Below are 19,772 nucleotides of genomic sequence, written 5' to 3'. Positions count from 1 at the left end.
AGTAGCAGGGGACTCTGTCCCACAGGTTGCAGATAAAATGAAGTTAACTACTTCAGATAAAGAAGTTATGTACTCACCATAACGTTCCATCTGAGTAGTTATACTTCATTTTTCTGCAACATTCCCTCTGTCTGCCCCCAGGACCTTATCCTGTTTTCATGGTAGGTTTATTGGGTTGAGTTGCATATATATTTTTAGTTGCAGCAAACTCGATCTGAGGGAAAATAGGAGATGGAAGGGCATTGTGGGTAAGGGGAGGAGCTCGGAACTTGGAGCAGATGCTAGAAAAAAAGTTGCCGGCTCGGATTCGATACAGATCCGCATACCCACAGGTTGCAGAAAATAACGTTTTCCAACCCTAAAGCAGTCCATGCAATTATTTCTCTATCCAAAACTGTTTCTGCTAGACAAGTTGCTAATGCTAATCCCTTCCCCTGACAAGAATACGACAGGTTTTTACAAATTTGGGAAGAAGGTGTATTCATCTGATAATTTAACATTTGGAATTTTAAAATAAAAACAAAACGAAAGCTACCAGGGAGTAAATGCTCCTTGTACCAAGGCAAAAAAATCAATGAACAGCACAGGAGCAAACCAAGGCTGAAAAAAACAGTCCACGTCAAAGGAAATGTGCAATATTCAGAATAACAGGCTCCAAGGGAATCCAGGAAACGACAATTGTAAAAAATGAGCAAGTCGATTTATTCAGATATAAAACTGGCAAGCGCTTGTGACTCTGCTTCAAATTGTACATTACTCATGTCACTAACAATATTATTACTAGGGTGTTCATCATTACTGACCACATTCCTTGAATTTAAAACAGTTTCAGTTAAGATGTACATTTTTCATGATGTACTTTTTTATACGAACTATTTTCAAAGGAATTATTGTGAATGAATTGTTTTTATATGATTCTGCTTATTTAAAATGTTGTAATTAACATAGAGTTCTATATATACTTTTATATATATTTATATTTTCATGTATTTTGTATATATATATATATATATATATCTATATATATATATATATATATATGTATGTATATATAGAGAGAGAGAGAGATGCATTTTTAAATGACAGGATGTGATGTCACAGCACTGATTAGTTTAGCAGGTATATATGCTGCTGTGTTTTATTAGTGTAAATGTATTTGGTCTGAAGAAGCCCTGTTGGGTGAAAGCGTTTGCAAGTTTTATATCTGAATAAATCAACTTGCTCATTTTTTTACAATTGTCATTTCCTGGATACCTGTGGAGCCTGTTATTTTGAATATTGTGCATTTCCTTTGATGTGGACTGTTTTTTTCAGCCTTGGTTTGCTCCTGTGCTGATTGTTGACTGTTTAGAATTTGAAACTGCAAAGCTCACATGTTAAAGTTGATACGTCTGTCTTTTAACAACATGAAACATTTAACTGTTAACCTTTGCTCTTCTGAAGTGAAAAATGATTTGAATGCCTCTTTTGTATCTGCTTCTCTTGTAATTAAACATGCCTTAAAGTGTTCTTATGATACAGTCTCCAAGGATTTGCTTCTGGGTTAGTCATGAGAAGATTTGCGTGGTTGCATTCACAAAATCTTCCTGAAGATGTTAAAACTGAAATTTTAAATTTGGCCCTTGACAAGGAATTTCTTTTTGGCATGTATTCAGGAGGTGATCTAATTATTCCAACCTTCTTTTTTAAGACATGAAAAAATGTTCCTCCTATTTCATCACCTTTTTCAAAAAGCATTTTAAGCAACAAGCTGTCAGTAAACATGATCTTAAAAAGCAATGGCAGAGGCGCCAGAAAAAGGGAAAAACTCTTTAGCTGCCATTTGGAACAGTCTGTAGTGTAGGACAGATTAAACTTTAAACTGGCATTTAAGCTGCAGGAAGGTTGATCTACAGAGATCTGGCATAAACCACCCTTCATGTCTGCCTGGATGATTGCTCCCTTGATCTTCTTTTGCCCAAGTCAGTGGCTACTTTGTCAGTAATAAAACTATTGTGGGCTAAAACTACTAAGAGTAATTCTGATGGTCAGCCTGTTGGTAGGCAAAAAGAGCACAGAAGAAGAAAATTCTTACTTGTGTAAGGTAGATTACTCAACCTTTCTTTCACTGCAGCTTTGTTCATGTTAACCATGTTTTTTTCCCTAGGGTATCAATCAGTACTTAATGAGATTAAGGACTGGAAAGCAGGTTGGCAATCAGATAGTGAGCAGAAAAATGCTTGTAGTTGTAAGTCAGGTTAAGAAGATTAAAATCTGTAAGTGGAATATACTGGCTAAACAAGTGCATTTGGAGGTCATGCAGTATAGGATATTAGGGTGAATAGGTTTTGCATCACCATCAGTTTCTGTCTTAATCTAACCATTGATCTCCCATTCTGTCCATTGTGGACATGTTTACTTTAGTCACCATTTAGTTGCTGTATAACTTCACCTATAACTGCTGCTTAGATCTCCACTCCAGGACTGCAGTTCCCCTTTTGCTTCAGGATATAGGCATTACTTTCATTTGGTGTCTCCCTCTCTCCCTCCTTCATTTTTTTTTTATTTTAGTTTGCTGCTGATGATTGAGATTTTCCCAGGACAGTGGGTCCCTGGAAGTAATATATATCTGGTACGTGAGTACTCATAATGTCATTTGTTCTTCAAGAGAACTTTCTGCAATATACAGTTATTTACATTTTGTGTTGGACTGCTACTCCACCCATTTCAGATGGCACATCTAAAAACATTACAAATCTGTTATTATGCAAACTTGTGTAGCCCCCCCCCCAAGCTGCTTTCCAGTATTTTGTGGAGAGGTGCACCTTTCTTGAAATAGGAGTATCCACATGTGCAGTTGATGGTATATGTATGCACACCTGAGGGCAGGAGCTTGGGATCACCAAAGAAGGGCATCATGCATGAAGTCTCAGTAGTAAGAGCTCTGCCACATAGCTCCATGATTCAGAGTTTTTCCTCACTTCTAGGCATTGTCTTGTGAAGTGTTCTCTGGTGGTGGTTCTAGGTACTCTGATTCCCTCCCACCTTCCAAAGACTTGCTGGTTGCCTCGCTACACTAAATTGTTCATTCTTATGTGCTACTGTCATTATCCTGGTGACCTAGATCACTGTTGAAAAAGGTTGAAGGGCAACTTTCCTTGTCTAGCTAACAAAGATGCTTTGAGGGAGCGCTCAGGAAAGAGATGATATCTTTCAGCTGCATAGTGCCCTCTCAAAGATCAACTGATGTGATTGACACTTGAATATCTGGTATTTTCTGAGTAATCTAATATGCAAGATCTGTTGAACAACACATCATAGATGTCAGAAGGGATTTGGAATTCTGTGTAGCTTTCATCTGTAGACTCTGAATCTCTAAACAGCTGTTTGTTTCCATTGTCAGAGGCAGACAAGGAAAATAAATTTCAAGACAAATTATGGTGACTCGTCTAGGCCATTGTATAATCCACTGTAAAAAGATGGCTGAAAACCCTATCCATTTCACTGGGTAGAGAGAGAGAGAGAGATACACACACTTCTTGAGGTTGTTTAAGAGATCTTTATGTAGAACAATTAAACTGCAACCCCACACATGCACACACACACACACACACACACACACACACACACACACACACACACACACACACACACACACACACACACACACACACACACACACTCACTCACTCACTCACTCACTCACTCACTCCTCCGATTGCACTCTGTACTTTCACCCAGGAATGTATTCCAGAACTAGCATGTACAACCTAGACTGCACTTAGCAGTGCAAACCTGTGTGTAGTTATTCTGCTCATAGGTCATGTCTTTTGTCATCTTTGTTGTTCCTTTTTCATTGCTTGGTTCTTAATTCAACAGGACTGTCTGCTTCTAGAGAAGACATCAAAATACTTCCACAGTTGAAGACAACCGACCCAAAAAAGTAATGGAATTGTCTTTAATGGACGTAACAAAGATGTAAAACCAAACAGCAGTCAAAATTCGATCAAGCGCTTTCGCCTTGTTAGTACCAGGCTTTATCAAGATGATGCATCATGATGAATTATGATGTCAATTATGATGAATTATCAACATCTTGATAAAGCCTGGTACTAACCAGGCGAAAGCGCTTGATCGAATTTTGACTGCTGTTTGGTTTTACATCTTTGTTACGTCTGTTAAAGACAGTTCCATTACTTTTTTGGGTCAGTTGTCTTCAACTGTGGAAGTATTTTGAACACATCATAGATGTCAGAAGGGATTTGGAATTCTGTGTAGCTTTCATCTCTAGACTCTGAATCTCTAAACAGCTGTTTGTTTCCATTGTCGGAGGCAGACAAGGAAAATAAATTTCAAGACAAATTATGGTGACTCGTCTAGGCCATTTTATAATCCACTGTAAAAAGATGGCTGAAAACCCTATCCATTTCACTGGGTAGAGAGAGAGACACACACTTCTTGGGGTTGTTTAAGAGATCTTTATGTAGAACAATTAAATTGCAACCACACACACACACACACACACACGCGCACTCACACACACACACACACACACACACACACACACGCACACGCACACACACACATATACACACACACACACACACACACACACACACACACACACACACACACACACACACACACACACACACACACACACACACACACACACATACTCCCTCCTCAGATTGCACTCTGTACTTTCACCCAGGAATGTATTCCAGAACTACCATGTACAACCTAGACTGCACTTAGCAGTGCAAACCTGTGTGTAGTTATTCTGCTCATAGGTCATGTCTATTGTCATCTTTGTTGTTTCCTTTTTCATTGCTTGGTTCTTAATTCAACAGGACTGTCTGCTTCTAGAGAAGACATCAAAATACTGCCACAGTTGAAGACAACCGACCCAAAAAAGTAATTAAGTTACGTTAATGGACGTAACAAAGATGTAAAACCAAACAACAGTCAAAATTCGATCAAGCGCTTTCGCCTGGTTAGTACCAGGCTTTATCAATATGATACATCATGATGAATCATGATCAATTATGATGAATTATCAACATCTTGATAAAGCCTGGTACTAACCAGGCAAAAGCGCTTGATCAAATTTTGACTGCTGTTTGGTTTTACATCTTTGTTACGTCCATTAAAGACAGTTCCATTACTTTTTTGGGTCTGTTGTCTTCAACTGTGGAAGTATTTTGATTACTTGGACTTTGTGGTAAACTCTGACTTTGTTTCTAGAGAAGACATAATAATGATCTACTATCACATGCTCGACGCAGAAGGTCGAGTCGAGGAATAACTGCAACCTTTCCTCAAAAGTGATCTTGCCAAATACTGGCATAGCCAAAACTCCTTGCCATTCCAGACTCAGGCTCAAACATTGATGTAAGCCTGGGAGAGGGTAGGAGGCAAGTTCGGACAGTTGGTAGTGTGGGTTTATTCATTCTGACTATCAACATGTAGGAATTGCACAGCTCGACTTTACTTTCTTTGTGTCGAACATGCGATTGTCAATAATGATAATTATAATAATAATGTATGGATCTGAAGTTGTCCTTTTCATTCTTCCTCACTGTTAGATTTCATATCTGACCTCAGATCTAATTCGGCCACATTTCTAAGACTTGGGTCAGAGTCTTGAGCTTCTCCCTCTTCCCGTAATGTACCATCCCTTCCCTAACTGCTTTGATCTCATTTGCCACCATTGCAACCAGATGTGGATTTCCTGGGTCTCAAGTTTCCACTGAGATTTAAACTATGTAGAGCTAAGTTTCCCCTGATATAACTTTTTATAACCTTTTTCTGTCACATCCTCCCTCTATTTGTGCAGTTTTATTGTAGGCATTAGGCATTGATGCCTATCTTTCTGACTTCCTCCTTGTGTTGTTGGCATTTACTATCGTTTTTGTTTAATACTTGTTGCTACTTAAAAAAAAAAAAAAAACTTTTCTACTTAATATTGTTGAACCAGTTAGTCTAACTAGTTACTAGTTGTGAGAGGAAGTTTGAAAGCTCTTGATTATGAGAATTACATTGATCTCAGTTATATGTCAGTGACATAATTGTATTTTCAGATAATATGAGTGTCTATTTTTGTATCCAATTCTAGGGCTGACATGCACTGTATTTTGACTTTATAACTGAAGATTATCAATATGCTCTTTTTCCAGGAATGCTTGGGAATCTATAATGTTACAAAGCCAGTATCTTCTGTTTGCCATGGAATTAATTTTCTTTTGCACACTTCTGTTCTTTATGAAATCTCTGCATTTGGTTTACAAGACTCTGCTGAACAGGTAATTTTTTTTTAAATAATTTACATTTTACACAATATTGTCATTCCAAATTTCTGCATTTAAAGATGTATAGCTATTAAGTCTGAATTGAGAGACATCAGGAAGCTTACTATTAGTAGATGTGTTGACTGTGGTGTAACAGGAAATATTTACCATGCTTTTGTTATGCATATGGTTTGCAATAAAATGAATACTAAGTGAAATATTTTCTTTACAAAGTAATCATAGCACTTTGTGAAATCTACAAAGTGTAAATAGCATCGTATTTCTAGGGTGCCCATTAATACAGTTAAATTCCTCAACTCCCACTGGTGTCTCACATTCCCAGTATAATCTGAGTAACAGAAACAAAGCACATTATCCACATTTCTATAAAATATGCCACAATTTTCAGTCAATCAGTTTTTGAGAAGTAATTTACCAACACTGGACTTTCATCAATGTATGTACCTGCTATTCCTAGTTAACAAGCTGTCATTGTCTGATCTGTTGTTGAAATGTCACTGATATTTCATCCCTTTCCTTCAGCTGACCTTTCAAACACCACATAACCTAAATATATAAAAATACTGTATGCTGCATACTCAGAAAATGTAGTTTTCCAGCTTTGAGAGTGTAATGAGCACTTTCTTTAAGAAAGAACAAAACACAAAAGGGGGAAAACTAATTGTACAGTAAATCATTACTCTTGATATTGGCATGCAGATTATTAAAACAAGACCATTGTCAAAACTTCCTATGCAAGATCCATATGATAGATCAATTTATGTTCCTGTTAAAAAGAAGAAACATGATTAAAGCTGACATTGCCTGTTTAAACAACGTATTAATTTAAAACAAGAGGTAAGTGCTTTCACCCTTGACAGAGATTTATCAGATCAAGATCCAGAGTAATCATTCTTGTATAGTTGGCTTTCCCTTCTTTTTTGTATGCTGGTTATTGGCATTCAAGGGAAATGGTAACTTAAAAAATTAGTAGTGTAGCTACACTTGTGTCTTCTATATCTCCAAAAATCTGCATGTGTTTCCATGCATTTGTGAATATACTTTGTGTCTGTGTGTGTATGTTTGTAAAAAAAAATGAAAAAAATCCTTGTAGTGAGGTGCAAACGTTTTCCAGTCTTAGGAGGTAAGATGCCTCCCACTATTAAGGGACAAACTTTGTGTGTTATGTGGTAATCATAATTGCAGCTGATCAGGATCATCCTGGGAATTGTCTAGCTGTCCCATAAGCTGAATGCATCTCTGTCCCCACTCTGGGCCAGTAATCAAGGAACCTGAATTCTCACCACTGCCACTGGAGAGGTGCATTTACTTGGGAGAAAAATGGATGCATCCTGTATTTCCAGATGCAGCTGTTTGCATCAAGCATAATTTTCCCTTAAGAGCACACGGGGAACACACAGTCCAGGGGCTGGTTTTCCCTCTCTCCAGATCCCCAATAAGACTTCCCACTGGCACAGCTATAGAGTTGAGTCCTCAGCTGAATGTCCAGGCCGAGTCCTCAGCTGAGTGTCCAAGCCAAGTCCTCCACCACTCTCTGTGAATGAGGTGCTTCGTGTCCCTCCTCCAAGTAGCTGACACACACACACACACACACACACACACACACACACACACACACACACACACACACACACACACACACACACACACACACACCTGGGGAAGGCTGGCACAGATTTACTAGCTATGCTCCCTTCTGCCCAGACTATAAGGTAGTTACACTGCCACCAGACACTCCGAAGCCAGCTACTCTTTAGGCTTTTACAAGGGTACCCAATTATACTAAGTGAAATTATTATTACAAGTGATAGTGTTTGGCTAATGCAGTACGGCTTTCAGGAGTGGCCACAGTATCACCAGATAAATGTAAGTCCTCTCAAAGTTTAAAATATTCCCTAAAGGACCAGGCACAATGAAAAGTTTAAACATTTAATAGTAAATAATAACAGAACATGAAAATGCTAAATATATACTTACAATAAACACCAGAGTTTCATCACAGGGAATATTAAAATAACACAGATGAACAGATTCACACAGATGTAGAAAAACAATACTTAACTAATTTCACTATATTTTCCTGACTGATCTAAAGAATTACTATTCCATGGTTCACTTATTAGAGCAGGGCAAGATGAAGTGGGTGAGAGATCCTTGTTTGTCAGTTTCCAAGAAACAGACTGCTCTGAGCCTTCATTCTCACCTAGTATTAAATTATTATTTTAGAGATGGATTACAGAATGAGATCACAAACATCTGACTTCTGGTTCCCATGCTACTCCCTTGGCTAGAAGCTGCCAGGATTTAGAAAATGTGTTACAATGCATATCTCAAGCTTTGCTAACGTCTATTGCAGCATCTGGAAGCTGTAAAACAACTTTAACCCTTCTGCTCTTCGTACAGAGACCAACAAACTATGCTTCTTACAGACATTGTATCTCTGGCTTCATTCAAAACTGTGAGATAACAACTTTATGGTCTAGGCCCAGTAATTTAATTTGAGAATATTTTTCAAAGTCAGGTGGCTTGAGAATAACCTCTTCTCTTCCATTATACTCTGTTAAAACATAGGTTCATAGGTTCATACTAGGCTATCTGCCCTAGGGCATTTATAAGCCTAGCCAGAGTGTGTTTGGCTTTCGCCACCCATTTTAAATGAATTTTGCTATGCCCTTTTTCAAGGTTAGTATACTGTGCCTCTGTCTAACAGTGACACAGAAGTGATACCCGGGGTAAACCTACTATCTCCCTTCCACTCATCAAGATTCCTCTTGGAGAGTCAATGAGGGACTCTGCCTAACCTGGACGGGGATTTTATTCCAGAGTGAAGAGAGCCTCTGGGTTATGAATCTGTCCCTCCAGCATGTCCTATTTATTTCAGTGCTGAGGTTCAAGTCTCTCGAGTGCGTAGCTTGATGGGATTTGGATTTTCTGAGGTGCAGCATGTCCATTAATTCCGGGTTGGACATGGCTTTATACGTCAGGCACAGATCGCCTCTGAGCAGGCGGTATGCCACTGAGTAGAGCTGGAGTTTCTTTAACCGGGCAGCATATGGCATCTGTTTGAGCCCTTTGATCCTCTTGGTGAGGCACTTTTGGGGTCTTTCCAGTTGCTGCAGGTGTCTGGTAAGGTACATCCCAAAAGGGGCATCGTACTCAATTATGGGCCTGATGAGGGATGAGTAAAGAGGCACGATGACCTCCCCTGATCTAGATGTGAATCCCTTCATGATTAGGTGGGCTATATAAAATGTTATACTAAACCACTTTGGCCACGTGGTTGTCAAATGAGAGATTGCTATCAACTTGGGTCCCCAGGTCCCTAATTACTTATTCCGTACTTAATGGATTACCACCTATGTGGTAATTTGTGGGCACTTTGTTTTTGCCAAAGGGGATGACTATACACTTTTTGGCGTTTAGCTTGAGGCCATGGCTCTGGCACCAGTTGTCTGTTTCTAGGAGGCCCTTTTGTAGGATGCTTGTGTCGGCTGGAGAGTCTATTATGGCGCCCAGTTTGCAGTCATCTGCCAACTTGGTCAGCCACAGTCCTTCCGTGTTAGCCTGTACCTCCGAGAAATATATACCGAACAAGAGAGGTCCCAGGACTGAGCCTTGTGGGATGCCACTTGTAACTGGTTTGGAGTCTGACATGGCTCCAGCAATTCTAACCGTATGGGTTCTGTCCTTGAGCCAGTTTTCAACCCATCTAGTGACATAGGGGTTTATATTTAAGCTGGTGAGCTTATCTATAATGCCCGAGTGGGGTATTTTATCGAAGGCTTTTGCAAGGTCCAGGTAGGCTGTGTGGACCACCTTCCCCTCGTCAATGGTCTTGGTGACTGTTTCAAAGAAATCGACCAGGTTTAAGCGGCAGGATCTGCCCTTAACAAAGCCGAACTGGGTAGGATCCAGTGTCTGCAGGTCCCCAATATCTTTATTTATGAAGTCCATGATGATCCTTTCCATAGCTTTGCAGACCAAGCTAGTCAAGCTTATGGGGCAATTAGTTTCCAGGATCCAATGAGGCACCACCTTTGTGGAGAGGGACCAATGTTGCTGTACGCCACTCTTTGGGTACATATCCTGTAGTAAGGCTGAGATTGAACAGTAGTTTTATATTTGGGTTTAGTTCTTCTTGGAGTTCATGTAGGACGCAGCCCGGGACACCGTCTGGTACCATTGATGCTGTGTTTTTAGCTTTGGAGAGGGCGGCTCTTACCTGAGCATCTGAGATGGCAGGGAGGCAGCACTCTGCTGGGATAGATATTTGCCCTTTTGGTGGGGAAGGGGGGGGGAGTTTGCGCTGAACCTGTCAGCTAGGATGTTGGCAATGTCTGTGGGTTCAGTGTATTTTTTGTCATTTTGGACTAATTCTGAGCATATCTGGGAATTCCCACCCAGGTTCCTAACAAAACTAAAGAAAGCCTTGTGATTATCCTTAGTGTCCTGTGCAATTTTTCTCTCGAAGCTGGCCTGAGACGATTTTATGAGTGCCCGTAGTTTTTTGCTAATACTGATCAGAGATGCCTTCCCTTTTTGGGATTTTGCTCTATCATGTAGTAGCTTCCTCCTTCTATTGTATAGATTGTTTATGGCTGGGGTCCACCAGACAGGACGCCTAACTTTGGAGGATTGGGTTTTGGCTTTATTTGGGATTGCATGATCCATGCATTTTTGAAGGTGTTCATAGAATGCGTTTATAAAGGATTCTGTGGTCTGAGCCGTATTTTCCACAGGCTTGGGGGCTTTGAAGGATTCCACCTCGGTTTTGAGGAGTGTGAAATTTGCTTTAGAGAAGTTTTTCACTGTGGTTTTCTGGGCAGGGGCTGGGGTCGGGATGTGAATATCTAGTGAGATTAGTTTATATTCTGATCTTACCAGTGAGGGATACACTTCTGGTCTGGAGCATAGAGTCCCCATGTTGGTGATGATCAGGTCCAGTATGTTTTCCCCTCTTGTGGGAGTGGCAGCAAGTTGTTCCATAGCATTTGAGTTTATAAATTCTAGGAACCTTCGGGCTAGGGTGTTGGAGCTAGAGTAATGCTCCCAGTCTATGTTAGGGTAGTTGAAGTCGCCCAATATAATGGTGTTTGGAGAGACCTTCATATTTTCCAGTGTTCTCGGGAAGGCCGAGTGGGGTTCCTGGGTTTGGGAGGGTGGTCTGTAGCAGGCTATAAACTGGAAGGCAGTTTTACCCACTGTTAGTTGCACATGGATATTCTCTGATGCTTCGTGCTGTGCCACCATCCTGGAGGTGTGGGTATCTGACGAATATTGATACTCCCCCTCCTTTTGTGGTTCGGTCCAAGTTTTGGGGCCAAAAAACATGGTATGAGGTATAACCTGGTAGTGCTGGGTTGCTCTCGGGAGCTTTGAACCAGGTTTCTGTTACTGCACAGATATCGATGTTCTCCATGCTAAGGAGAGTTTCGAGTGTGTGCATCTTGAGGTTTAGACTTCTGGCATTGAGTAGCATTACTCTTTGTTTCTTATCCCTTGTGATACCTATGGAGGTGGGTTTGTCTTTTGAGCCTTGCCTAAAAAAGGCACTATGGGGGTGGCAAGAGCCTTTGCCAATATCCGAAAGCCCAGGGGTGACAGGTGCAAGCTGTCCCTAGCGAAGCATCGTGGCTTGTCGAGCATGTCATCCCAGGCAGACAGGTATTGGATCCCCTTTGAATGACACTAATACTTAAGCCAATTGTTGAAATTGATCATCTTGTCTTCATATTGTGGCATCATTCTTGGTGAGGGTAAGATGCTACTCAAGGTCAGGGTCATACCGGCCTGGGCTACATGCTCCGAGAGCTCCTCTATGTCTCTTTTCATGTAGTCCAGGGAGGTACGTCTCAGGTCATTCACACCAGCATGGGCAATGACTGAGTCATATTTGTACTTGCCTTGGAGTGACCTGAGTGCTTGTGTTATGTGGCGGATCCTAGCACCCGACAAGCATCTCACTGTGACCCTCTCCTTGTTCAGCCTGGTGAGCGGGACGTCAGTGTGCCTGACGATAGAGTCACCTATTACAAGTGTATCAGGTGTGTTGTTTAGCCTTAAGGGCTGTGACTGTTCGGCACACTGGCTTTGTGAGCTATGTGTTGCACGTGTTTTGTTTTGAGGTAGCGGTTGCTTGGGTGTCTGCTTTGGAGGTCTCTGCTGCTTAGGCAGATTTTTATTTAGAGCCTCCGAGTATGTTTTTGTGTGTTTGTGTTTGGTTTGCTGTCGTGGTAGGTCTATGTGAGACTGGAATTGTAGTGAGTGTGGTTTCCTTCTCCTCCTGACTGGTTACGCCAGTACTGAGTTGAGAGAGCTTAGCCTGCAGTTTGGCTATATCGTTGCATCTCTCACATGTGTTGGAATTTGTTGGGAGGAGGAGAGGGTTGTCTGTGTACATGAGGCAGTTGTAACATTGCCTCAAGACTCCCAGATTCATCAGCTGGACCAGAGAGGAGATTGACAACTGACCTTTGGATATGCTAGAATAGTATTGGGAATTCCTTTATGATTGAAAAAAAGGGCCATTGGGGAACAAAGTACTCGAGGGGAGTTTGTGAGAGTGTAGTGCTTTTAATTTTTTAGTGCTGACTTATATAATTGCTTTAGTGAGCAAGTGCCAGGCTTTAGAGTGGGAATAGGGTGTTTATTATGAGAACTAGATCAGTTCTAAGGGAAAAAGTGAAGAGCAGACTTTGTGGAGCCGAGAATGGTTTAAACCCAATTAAGCGGCGCTGCCCGATGCTGCGCTATGCGCAAAATCACGCAAAGCCGCGCTAAAGCGGGTTTTATGTAGGGGGACTTGAAAGAGCTAGAAATTGGCCCAAAACGGCCAATAGACTACCAGATTCTTGTGCTGGGAACACTCCTCCAGGGATAGATAGGCTGCTCCAAGCTCCCCACTGCCACTGGTGAACAAAGAAGCCTCCCCTTATCCAAGAAAGGAAATGGGCAACACCGGAACTTTCCAAAAGTCCAGAATACAGCAAAGCCTGTATTTGGACTACTGTAACACAGGCTAGCGCACTTGAGTGTGTAGCCTCAACAGGTAAAAGCAACAAACAGGACAAACTTTAAAAGTGCAGGTGCAAAAACAACTTTAAACAGTTTAAAACAGTTCAAGAAGCAGAAATACTTGCAGTTTAGCTAGATCAGACAGTCGCCCAGGTAGTAGCAGGAAAACAAACACTTTTATAAGGTTAACAGTCGCTCTTTTAGCCTCTCTGCTGCTAGCACCACTCTGCAGGACCACAAGGAGCTTGGCTGAGTAGTAACAAGCGCAATAACCACGCCAAAGTGGGTTTTATACAGGGGGACTTGAAAGAGCTAAAAATTGGCCCAAAACGGCCAATAGACTACCAGATTCTTGTGCTGGGAACACTCCTCCAGGGATAGATTGGCTGCTCCAAGCTCCCCACTGCCATCCACATACACAGTTAATCAGTTACAGTATAGTCAGGACCCACTGTTGGTACATTTTTTAACACAAGCAGCTTTGGAAATATATTTTTCAATACAAGCATCTGTACAAATCAGTTTGATATACAAATGACATACAATTCTTTTACAAAATTCCACCTAGCTGTGCTGGCATATGTTACACATCCACTGCCCTACTTCTGCTGGCATAGCTGGCAATAGCTCACATTGTCACAACATCTACCTTGTATTCTTTGTGTCAGATAATGTGCCACCCTTTCCGAGAAAAAAAGTAATATCTAATGATGCATCTCCACTGGCCTACTTGAAAGCAGCACAGGAGCTGTACTTGAGAGAAAAAAAAAAGAATGGCAGATTTCCCTAAAAGCTCACTGGTAACCAGGACTGAACACAGTCTGCTCTATCAAATCTGTACTTGACCTTAAAAACCAGACCATGAGAGCTTTAATTAACAATTAGATATATTTTTCTTCATAGTCCTTCACTGCATGCATAATATGTTTTTAACTGGGATTATATTCATGTAGGTTAAATGCTACAGGACCAGGATGAAAAAATTAGATCTGAAGTAGTTTACTTCATTTGGTCCTCAACCTGTGGGATACTGGATTCGTATCGAATCCAAGCTGGCAACTTTACTAGGATCTGCTCTGAGCTCCAAGCTCTCATTTGCCTCGAATAGCTAAAGCACAGTGATCTCCAGGGCCCCAGGTTGTAAGTGGGTTAAAACACACACGCACACTCTTTTTCTCTCTAAACTTTAGGTAGTGATAGTGTAGGTTCCCCTTTCTCCCCCCCCCCTCGCTTGGTGCATTGAGTTTCTAGTTTTTAGAGTTGTTTGCTTAGTGTCGAGTAGTTGTGTGTTTTGCTCCCCTCCCTTCCTCTGTGTGTTCTGTGTGTTTGAGTTTCGTAAGTAGGTGTTTTTCAGTAAGAAAGAAATAACATTCTTTTTTCAGTTATTCTTTCTTCTGATACCATGGCTGATAAGCCTGTATTCAAAAGATGCACTGAGTGTGGCCATAAGTTATCCCCTGAGGATGTCCACACTCTGTGTGTTATGTGCTTGGGCGTGGCCCATCTGAGCACAGACTGCACTATATGCACGGAATTTAACCCGTGCACAATTAAAGACAGGAAGGCGAAGTTGGCCCTGAAAGGCCTTCTTCCCCCCTTCTGAGACAATTGCCTCATCTTTGGCTTCGGTCACAGCGGCTGCTGTGGCTGCCTCTCCGTCTTCTCTTCCCCTGGCTTCTCCTCCCTCCCAAGCTGAGACTCAACCTCCTGTGTGTGGAAGTGGAGCAGAAAAGGGGCAGAGAGAAGGAGAGAGAGTCGGAGTCGAGGGAAAAATACAAGAGGTCTCAGGACCTCCCTTCACCAGTCAAGACTCTAAGGATCCGTGACTCCCCTCGGCTCCGATCTCCGAGGTTCTCCCTGGAGGTGGAGGAGACGCGCTCAGCTTCTAGGACCTCGGTGCCCTGACTCGCAAGGTCAGAGTCTGTGGCTTTGTCGAGGTTCACCCGGTCTTTGTCTGAGGTCGATATGGATAAAATGATGAGGAGGGTCATTCGTACTCAGCTCCAGATGGGGGTCTTGCCAGCCCCCTCTCCCTCAGGAGGGGGGAGCTCGCTTCCTTTTTTCCAACCGATATCTCCTTCTCCGATCTGTCCATCGGGTTCGGATTATTCGGATCCATGGATGGGTTTAGTCAGTGGGTTGGCGCCGATGGTACCTGCTGCCTTGACTACAGCAGCTACCTGGAGCATGTCGGATCCGAGCCACTCTCGGAGCCGGAGGTTGGGTGTCTGATCCGAGGGAGTGGAACTTTTTTCATCGGCTCCGCCTTTGTTGGACCAAGTTCCCTCCCTTGGAGCTCTGTCCACTTTGCGCCTCGCTCCTATTATGTCATCGGACCCGGGGAGACCTCCCTCCTTATTGGTTTCTTAGGAGGTTCGTTTTCCTTCAGCGTTTGTGGTAGAAAAGGTTCTCTCTGCTAGATTGAGACCCCTGACTGTCTTCTTGGACTCCGCCCAGTCCCCCTTGGCTTTTTCTGCGATCCCCATCATTTTACCAGAGAGACAGCCCATGCTCAAGGAGCCCCAGATGGTTCCCCCTGTAGAACAAGTGGCTTGCGAGTTCCCCCCAGAGAGCCCCACCGGAGAGGTGCCTCATGAGCATTTGTGCAAGAGGAGGCACTTGGACTCCTCCGAGTCCCTCATCGAGGATATGGACTTGGATGATGGAGAAGGTTCCCCTAGGTCACCTCTCGAGGATGTCTCCTTTGGAGACATTTATGGAAATCCTACGCCAGCGGGGAGGTTGGTCTGCCCCCAAACTTTCCAATGACGAGTCCGTGCTCCTGAAGGTTTTCTTCATGGGACCATCTACTTCCTGGGTGTCCCCTCCCACGGATCGTTTGGTGGACCTGATCACTTTGCGGGCATGGAATGAGCGGACACCATGGAACCAATTCCAAAAAAACCCGACAAAATTTTGAGTCCTCTCACATATAGGCCAGCATGGTACAAGGGCTCCCCCGTGATGCTATGGTGGTAGCTGCAGCCACAAAGAAGGAACTTGCCCAGGAGAGTTCCTCGGTTCTCCCTCCTGACAGAGAGTCACAGATGATGGACCGCCTAGGCAAGAGGGTTTACACTTCAGCTACCTTTTCTATTAGGGAGCTGAACTACCTGGCCCATGTCACCAGACTCCAATGCGACCTGGTAAAGGAGCTGGAGGAGTCTCCCCTTATGCCCATGTCGCAGGAGGACAGGGTCTCGTTCTCTGCGAGGATGGCCACTTTGAAATCAGTCTCCAATACGTCCATGTGACTCCTTTCACATGCTACTGAAGGAGCGGCTAGGGCGGCTGGGTCCAGCGTGTCCATGAGGCGCAACGCCTGGCTCAGATTGTCAATTTTCGGAACCTTTCAAGGCGTCCTTTGCCAATGCCCCTTATGACGGCTCTACTCTCTTTGGTAAGACCATCAAAGAGACATTAGTCCAGATTGAGAAGGATGGGAAGACACTGTCTGTCGTCGGGATCTGCTTCTTGAAACCTCAAAGGTCCTTTTCCTAGAACCAGAGAGGACAAAAGAAGCTGTGGTTCCGGAAGTCACGGTATTCCCAGGGCACTCCGGTCTCTTCTTCCCCCAGAGGTAGAGGGGGACAGAATGGATGCTGGCACAGAAGCAGAGGGAGTCCGAGGAATGTTGGGTCTCGAGAACCTTTCTCTGACAGACCCGGGCAGCAACCTTGAGAGGTGGCCTGTTCTACTCTGGAGGCAGTCGCAGGACGATTGTCCTTGCACTTGGTAGTATGGGAGTCCATAACATCAGACCGCTGGGTGCTTCAAATCATATCCAGAGAATCCTCTATCCCATTTGTAGGTCCCCCCAAATCTCCCAAACATCTCCCAGACCAGCACAGGAAATTTCCAAGATGCTAGAAAAACGAGCCATCAAAACTGTCCTGCCAGATCAGTCCAGATTGGGCTTCTATTCCCGGTTCTTTTTGGTGCCAAAGAAAACGGGGGACTTAAGGCCCATTCTGTACCTTTCTACCCTGAACCTGTCAGTTGTCAAAGAGAAGTTCCGGATGGTCACACTACAGTCTATCATGCAGTACCTGCAAGAGAGCGACTGGATGTGCTTGTTAGACCTCCAAGATGCTTACTATCACATAAAGATGCACAGAAGCTCCAGGAGGTTCCTTTGCTTCCAGCTAAGAGTCAATCATTACCAATTTCGAGCCCTACCCTTTGGTCTCACCACAGCCCCCAGGGTGTTCACCAAAGTGATGGCGGTGGTAGTAGCTCACCTGAGGCTTCAGGGGATTCAGGTCTGTCCGTACCTGGATGATTGACTCCTCACTGCTTCCAGCAGGCGTCTACTCTCCCAATCCAGGGATTATTTCCTGATCCTTGCCCTGCGTTTGGGGATCATGATCAATGCATCCAATTTACTCTTAGATTCTGTACAGGTGATAGACTACACTGGCGCCAGGATAGATACTTTACAGTGCAAAATCTTCCTGAGCTCTGAGAGAGTGCAAACCCTGAGGTTGCATGTCTCCCTGATCTACCACGCTCATCTTCCAACGGCAGAATCGGTGTTGAGGGCCTTAGGCTCTATGGCGGCGACCATAACACTTCTCCCATGGGCCCAGTTGCACATGAGAATTCTACAGTGGACTCTAGCTGTACAATGGTCCCTGTTGGAACTGCCATTGGCATGTCCAGTTCAACTCCGTTGAGTCTGTCAGTCGTCCCTCATATGGTGGATGTGTTCTCCGGACATTTTGGAGGGACGATCCTTTGTTCCAGCCCTGGCCCAAGCCACAGTGACCATGGAAGCCTCCCAACTCGGGTGGGGGGGGCATTGTTCGGGCAGGACAGTCCAAGGCCTGTGGTCCCCTGTAGAGACCAGCTTGCACATAAATGTCGTAGAGATGAGGGTGGTCCTTGTAGTGTTGCAGGCCCTTCATGCTTTTCTTCCTCTGGGAACGATTGCAGTTCAGTCAGACAACAAGTCAGTGGTCTGGTATATCACCAAACAGGGAGGGACCAGATCTTACCCCCTTTGTCGCGAGGCCATGAGAATGTGGGAATGGGCGATCTCCACCGGTCATTTTCTCATTGCAACGCACATTCTGGGATGGTCCAACATCCTAGCAGACAGGCTAAGTTGGACTATTCTGAGGCCTTATGAGTGGTCTCTGAATCTTTCAGCAGCAGAACAGATCTTCCACGAGTGGGGTCAATCTTGCTGCGATCTATTTGCATCTCCTTCCAACGTGAAGTGCAGCAAGTTTTTCGCTCTGGAATGCCGGGGGAGTCCCCCGGAGATGCTCTAGTTCATGCTTGGCCTCCTGGTCTTCTGTATGCTTACCCCCCAGTACCTCTTATTCCAAGGTTTCTACAGAAATCTTGTCGACTGAAAAGCAAAGTGATCCTCATTGCCGCGTTTTGGCCTCGCCAGGTATGGGTTCCCTTCCTTTGGTCTCACCTTCTGGCTCGGCCTTGACTCTTGGATCCCATTCAGTATCTGATTTTACACCCGTCGGGGGTTCCTCATTAGAATCGGGACAGTTTGAAGTTCACAGCTTGTCTGCTGCATTTCCCATGATTGCTAGGACTCCCTGATTATCCTCCTCCGTTAGGTTCATTTTGGTGGCTGCTCATAAGTCTTCAACCAGGAAGGTTTATCACAGCAAGTGGAAACGTTTTTCCCTTTGGGCTTCTCAAAGGAGTTTAGACCCCTTCACCGCTCCTGTTTCTACCATTCTTGATTTTCTAGCTGATAGTTTTCAACATGGAGCTAGTTCTTCTACTGTCAAGGTTCAGTTGGCTGCCATTTCTCATTTTCACGTGGGTGAGAATTCTGCCTCTCTAGACTCCTCTAGACTGTGTAAAGCCTTTATTAAAGGCACCTTTTTGTTACGCTCCCCAGTCAAGGATCCTGTTCCCCTATGGGACCTTACTATGGTTCTTCAAACTTTGGTCGCTCCGCCTTTCGAACCTGCCGCTACAGCAGATCTGAAATATTTATCTTGGAAAACAGCTTTTCTGGTGGCTATTACCTCTGCCAAAAGGGTTTCAGAACTACAGGCCTTGTCCATCAAAGTTCCTTACATGACATTTCACAAAGATAGGGTTTCCCTTTGAACCAGTCCGTCCTTTCTTCATAAGGTGGCATCACCAGTCAATATCAGTCAGACCATCAGTTTGCCTGTGTTCTTTCCTAATTTTACTAACAAGATGGAATACAAACTCCACCTGCTGGATGTTCATAGACAGTTCCGATTCTCTTTACACAGGACAAAACATTTCTGTAAATCTGATCAATTGTTTGTATCCTTCTATAAACCTTTTTTGAGAAAACATATCTCCAAAGTCACTATTTCTTGATGGATTTCTTTATGCATCCTTCAGTTCTATAAGGAAAGAGGCATGTCTCCTCCGTGTCAGGTGAGAGCTCATTCCACTAGATCGATGGCTACGTCTACGGATTTTTGGTCTAGAGTGTCTTTGGATGATATTTGTTCT

At 43.5% G+C, this 19,772-nt stretch overlaps 1 protein-coding gene across 1 annotated transcript in view; it reads left to right on the top strand.

The window, feature by feature from the left end:
- Positions 1-19,772, top strand: part of RTTN (rotatin) — a 3,641,098-nt gene that overhangs the window by 806,792 nt on the left and 2,814,534 nt on the right. Inside the window, exon 18 of the mRNA XM_044067142.1 lies at positions 6,159-6,284. Coding sequence (XP_043923077.1) covers positions 6,159-6,284 — 126 coding nt within the window. The remainder of the gene's footprint in view (positions 1-6,158; positions 6,285-19,772) is intronic.

The sequence above is a fragment of the Protopterus annectens genome, chromosome 3.part1 (assembly GCF_019279795.1).
Source record: "Protopterus annectens isolate FY-2018-M chromosome 3.part1, PAN1.0, whole genome shotgun sequence".
Lineage (NCBI taxonomy): Eukaryota > Metazoa > Chordata > Ceratodontiformes > Protopteridae > Protopterus > Protopterus annectens.
The sequence above is the reverse complement of the archived record's forward strand: the minus strand, read 5'-3'. Positions and strand labels throughout refer to the sequence as shown.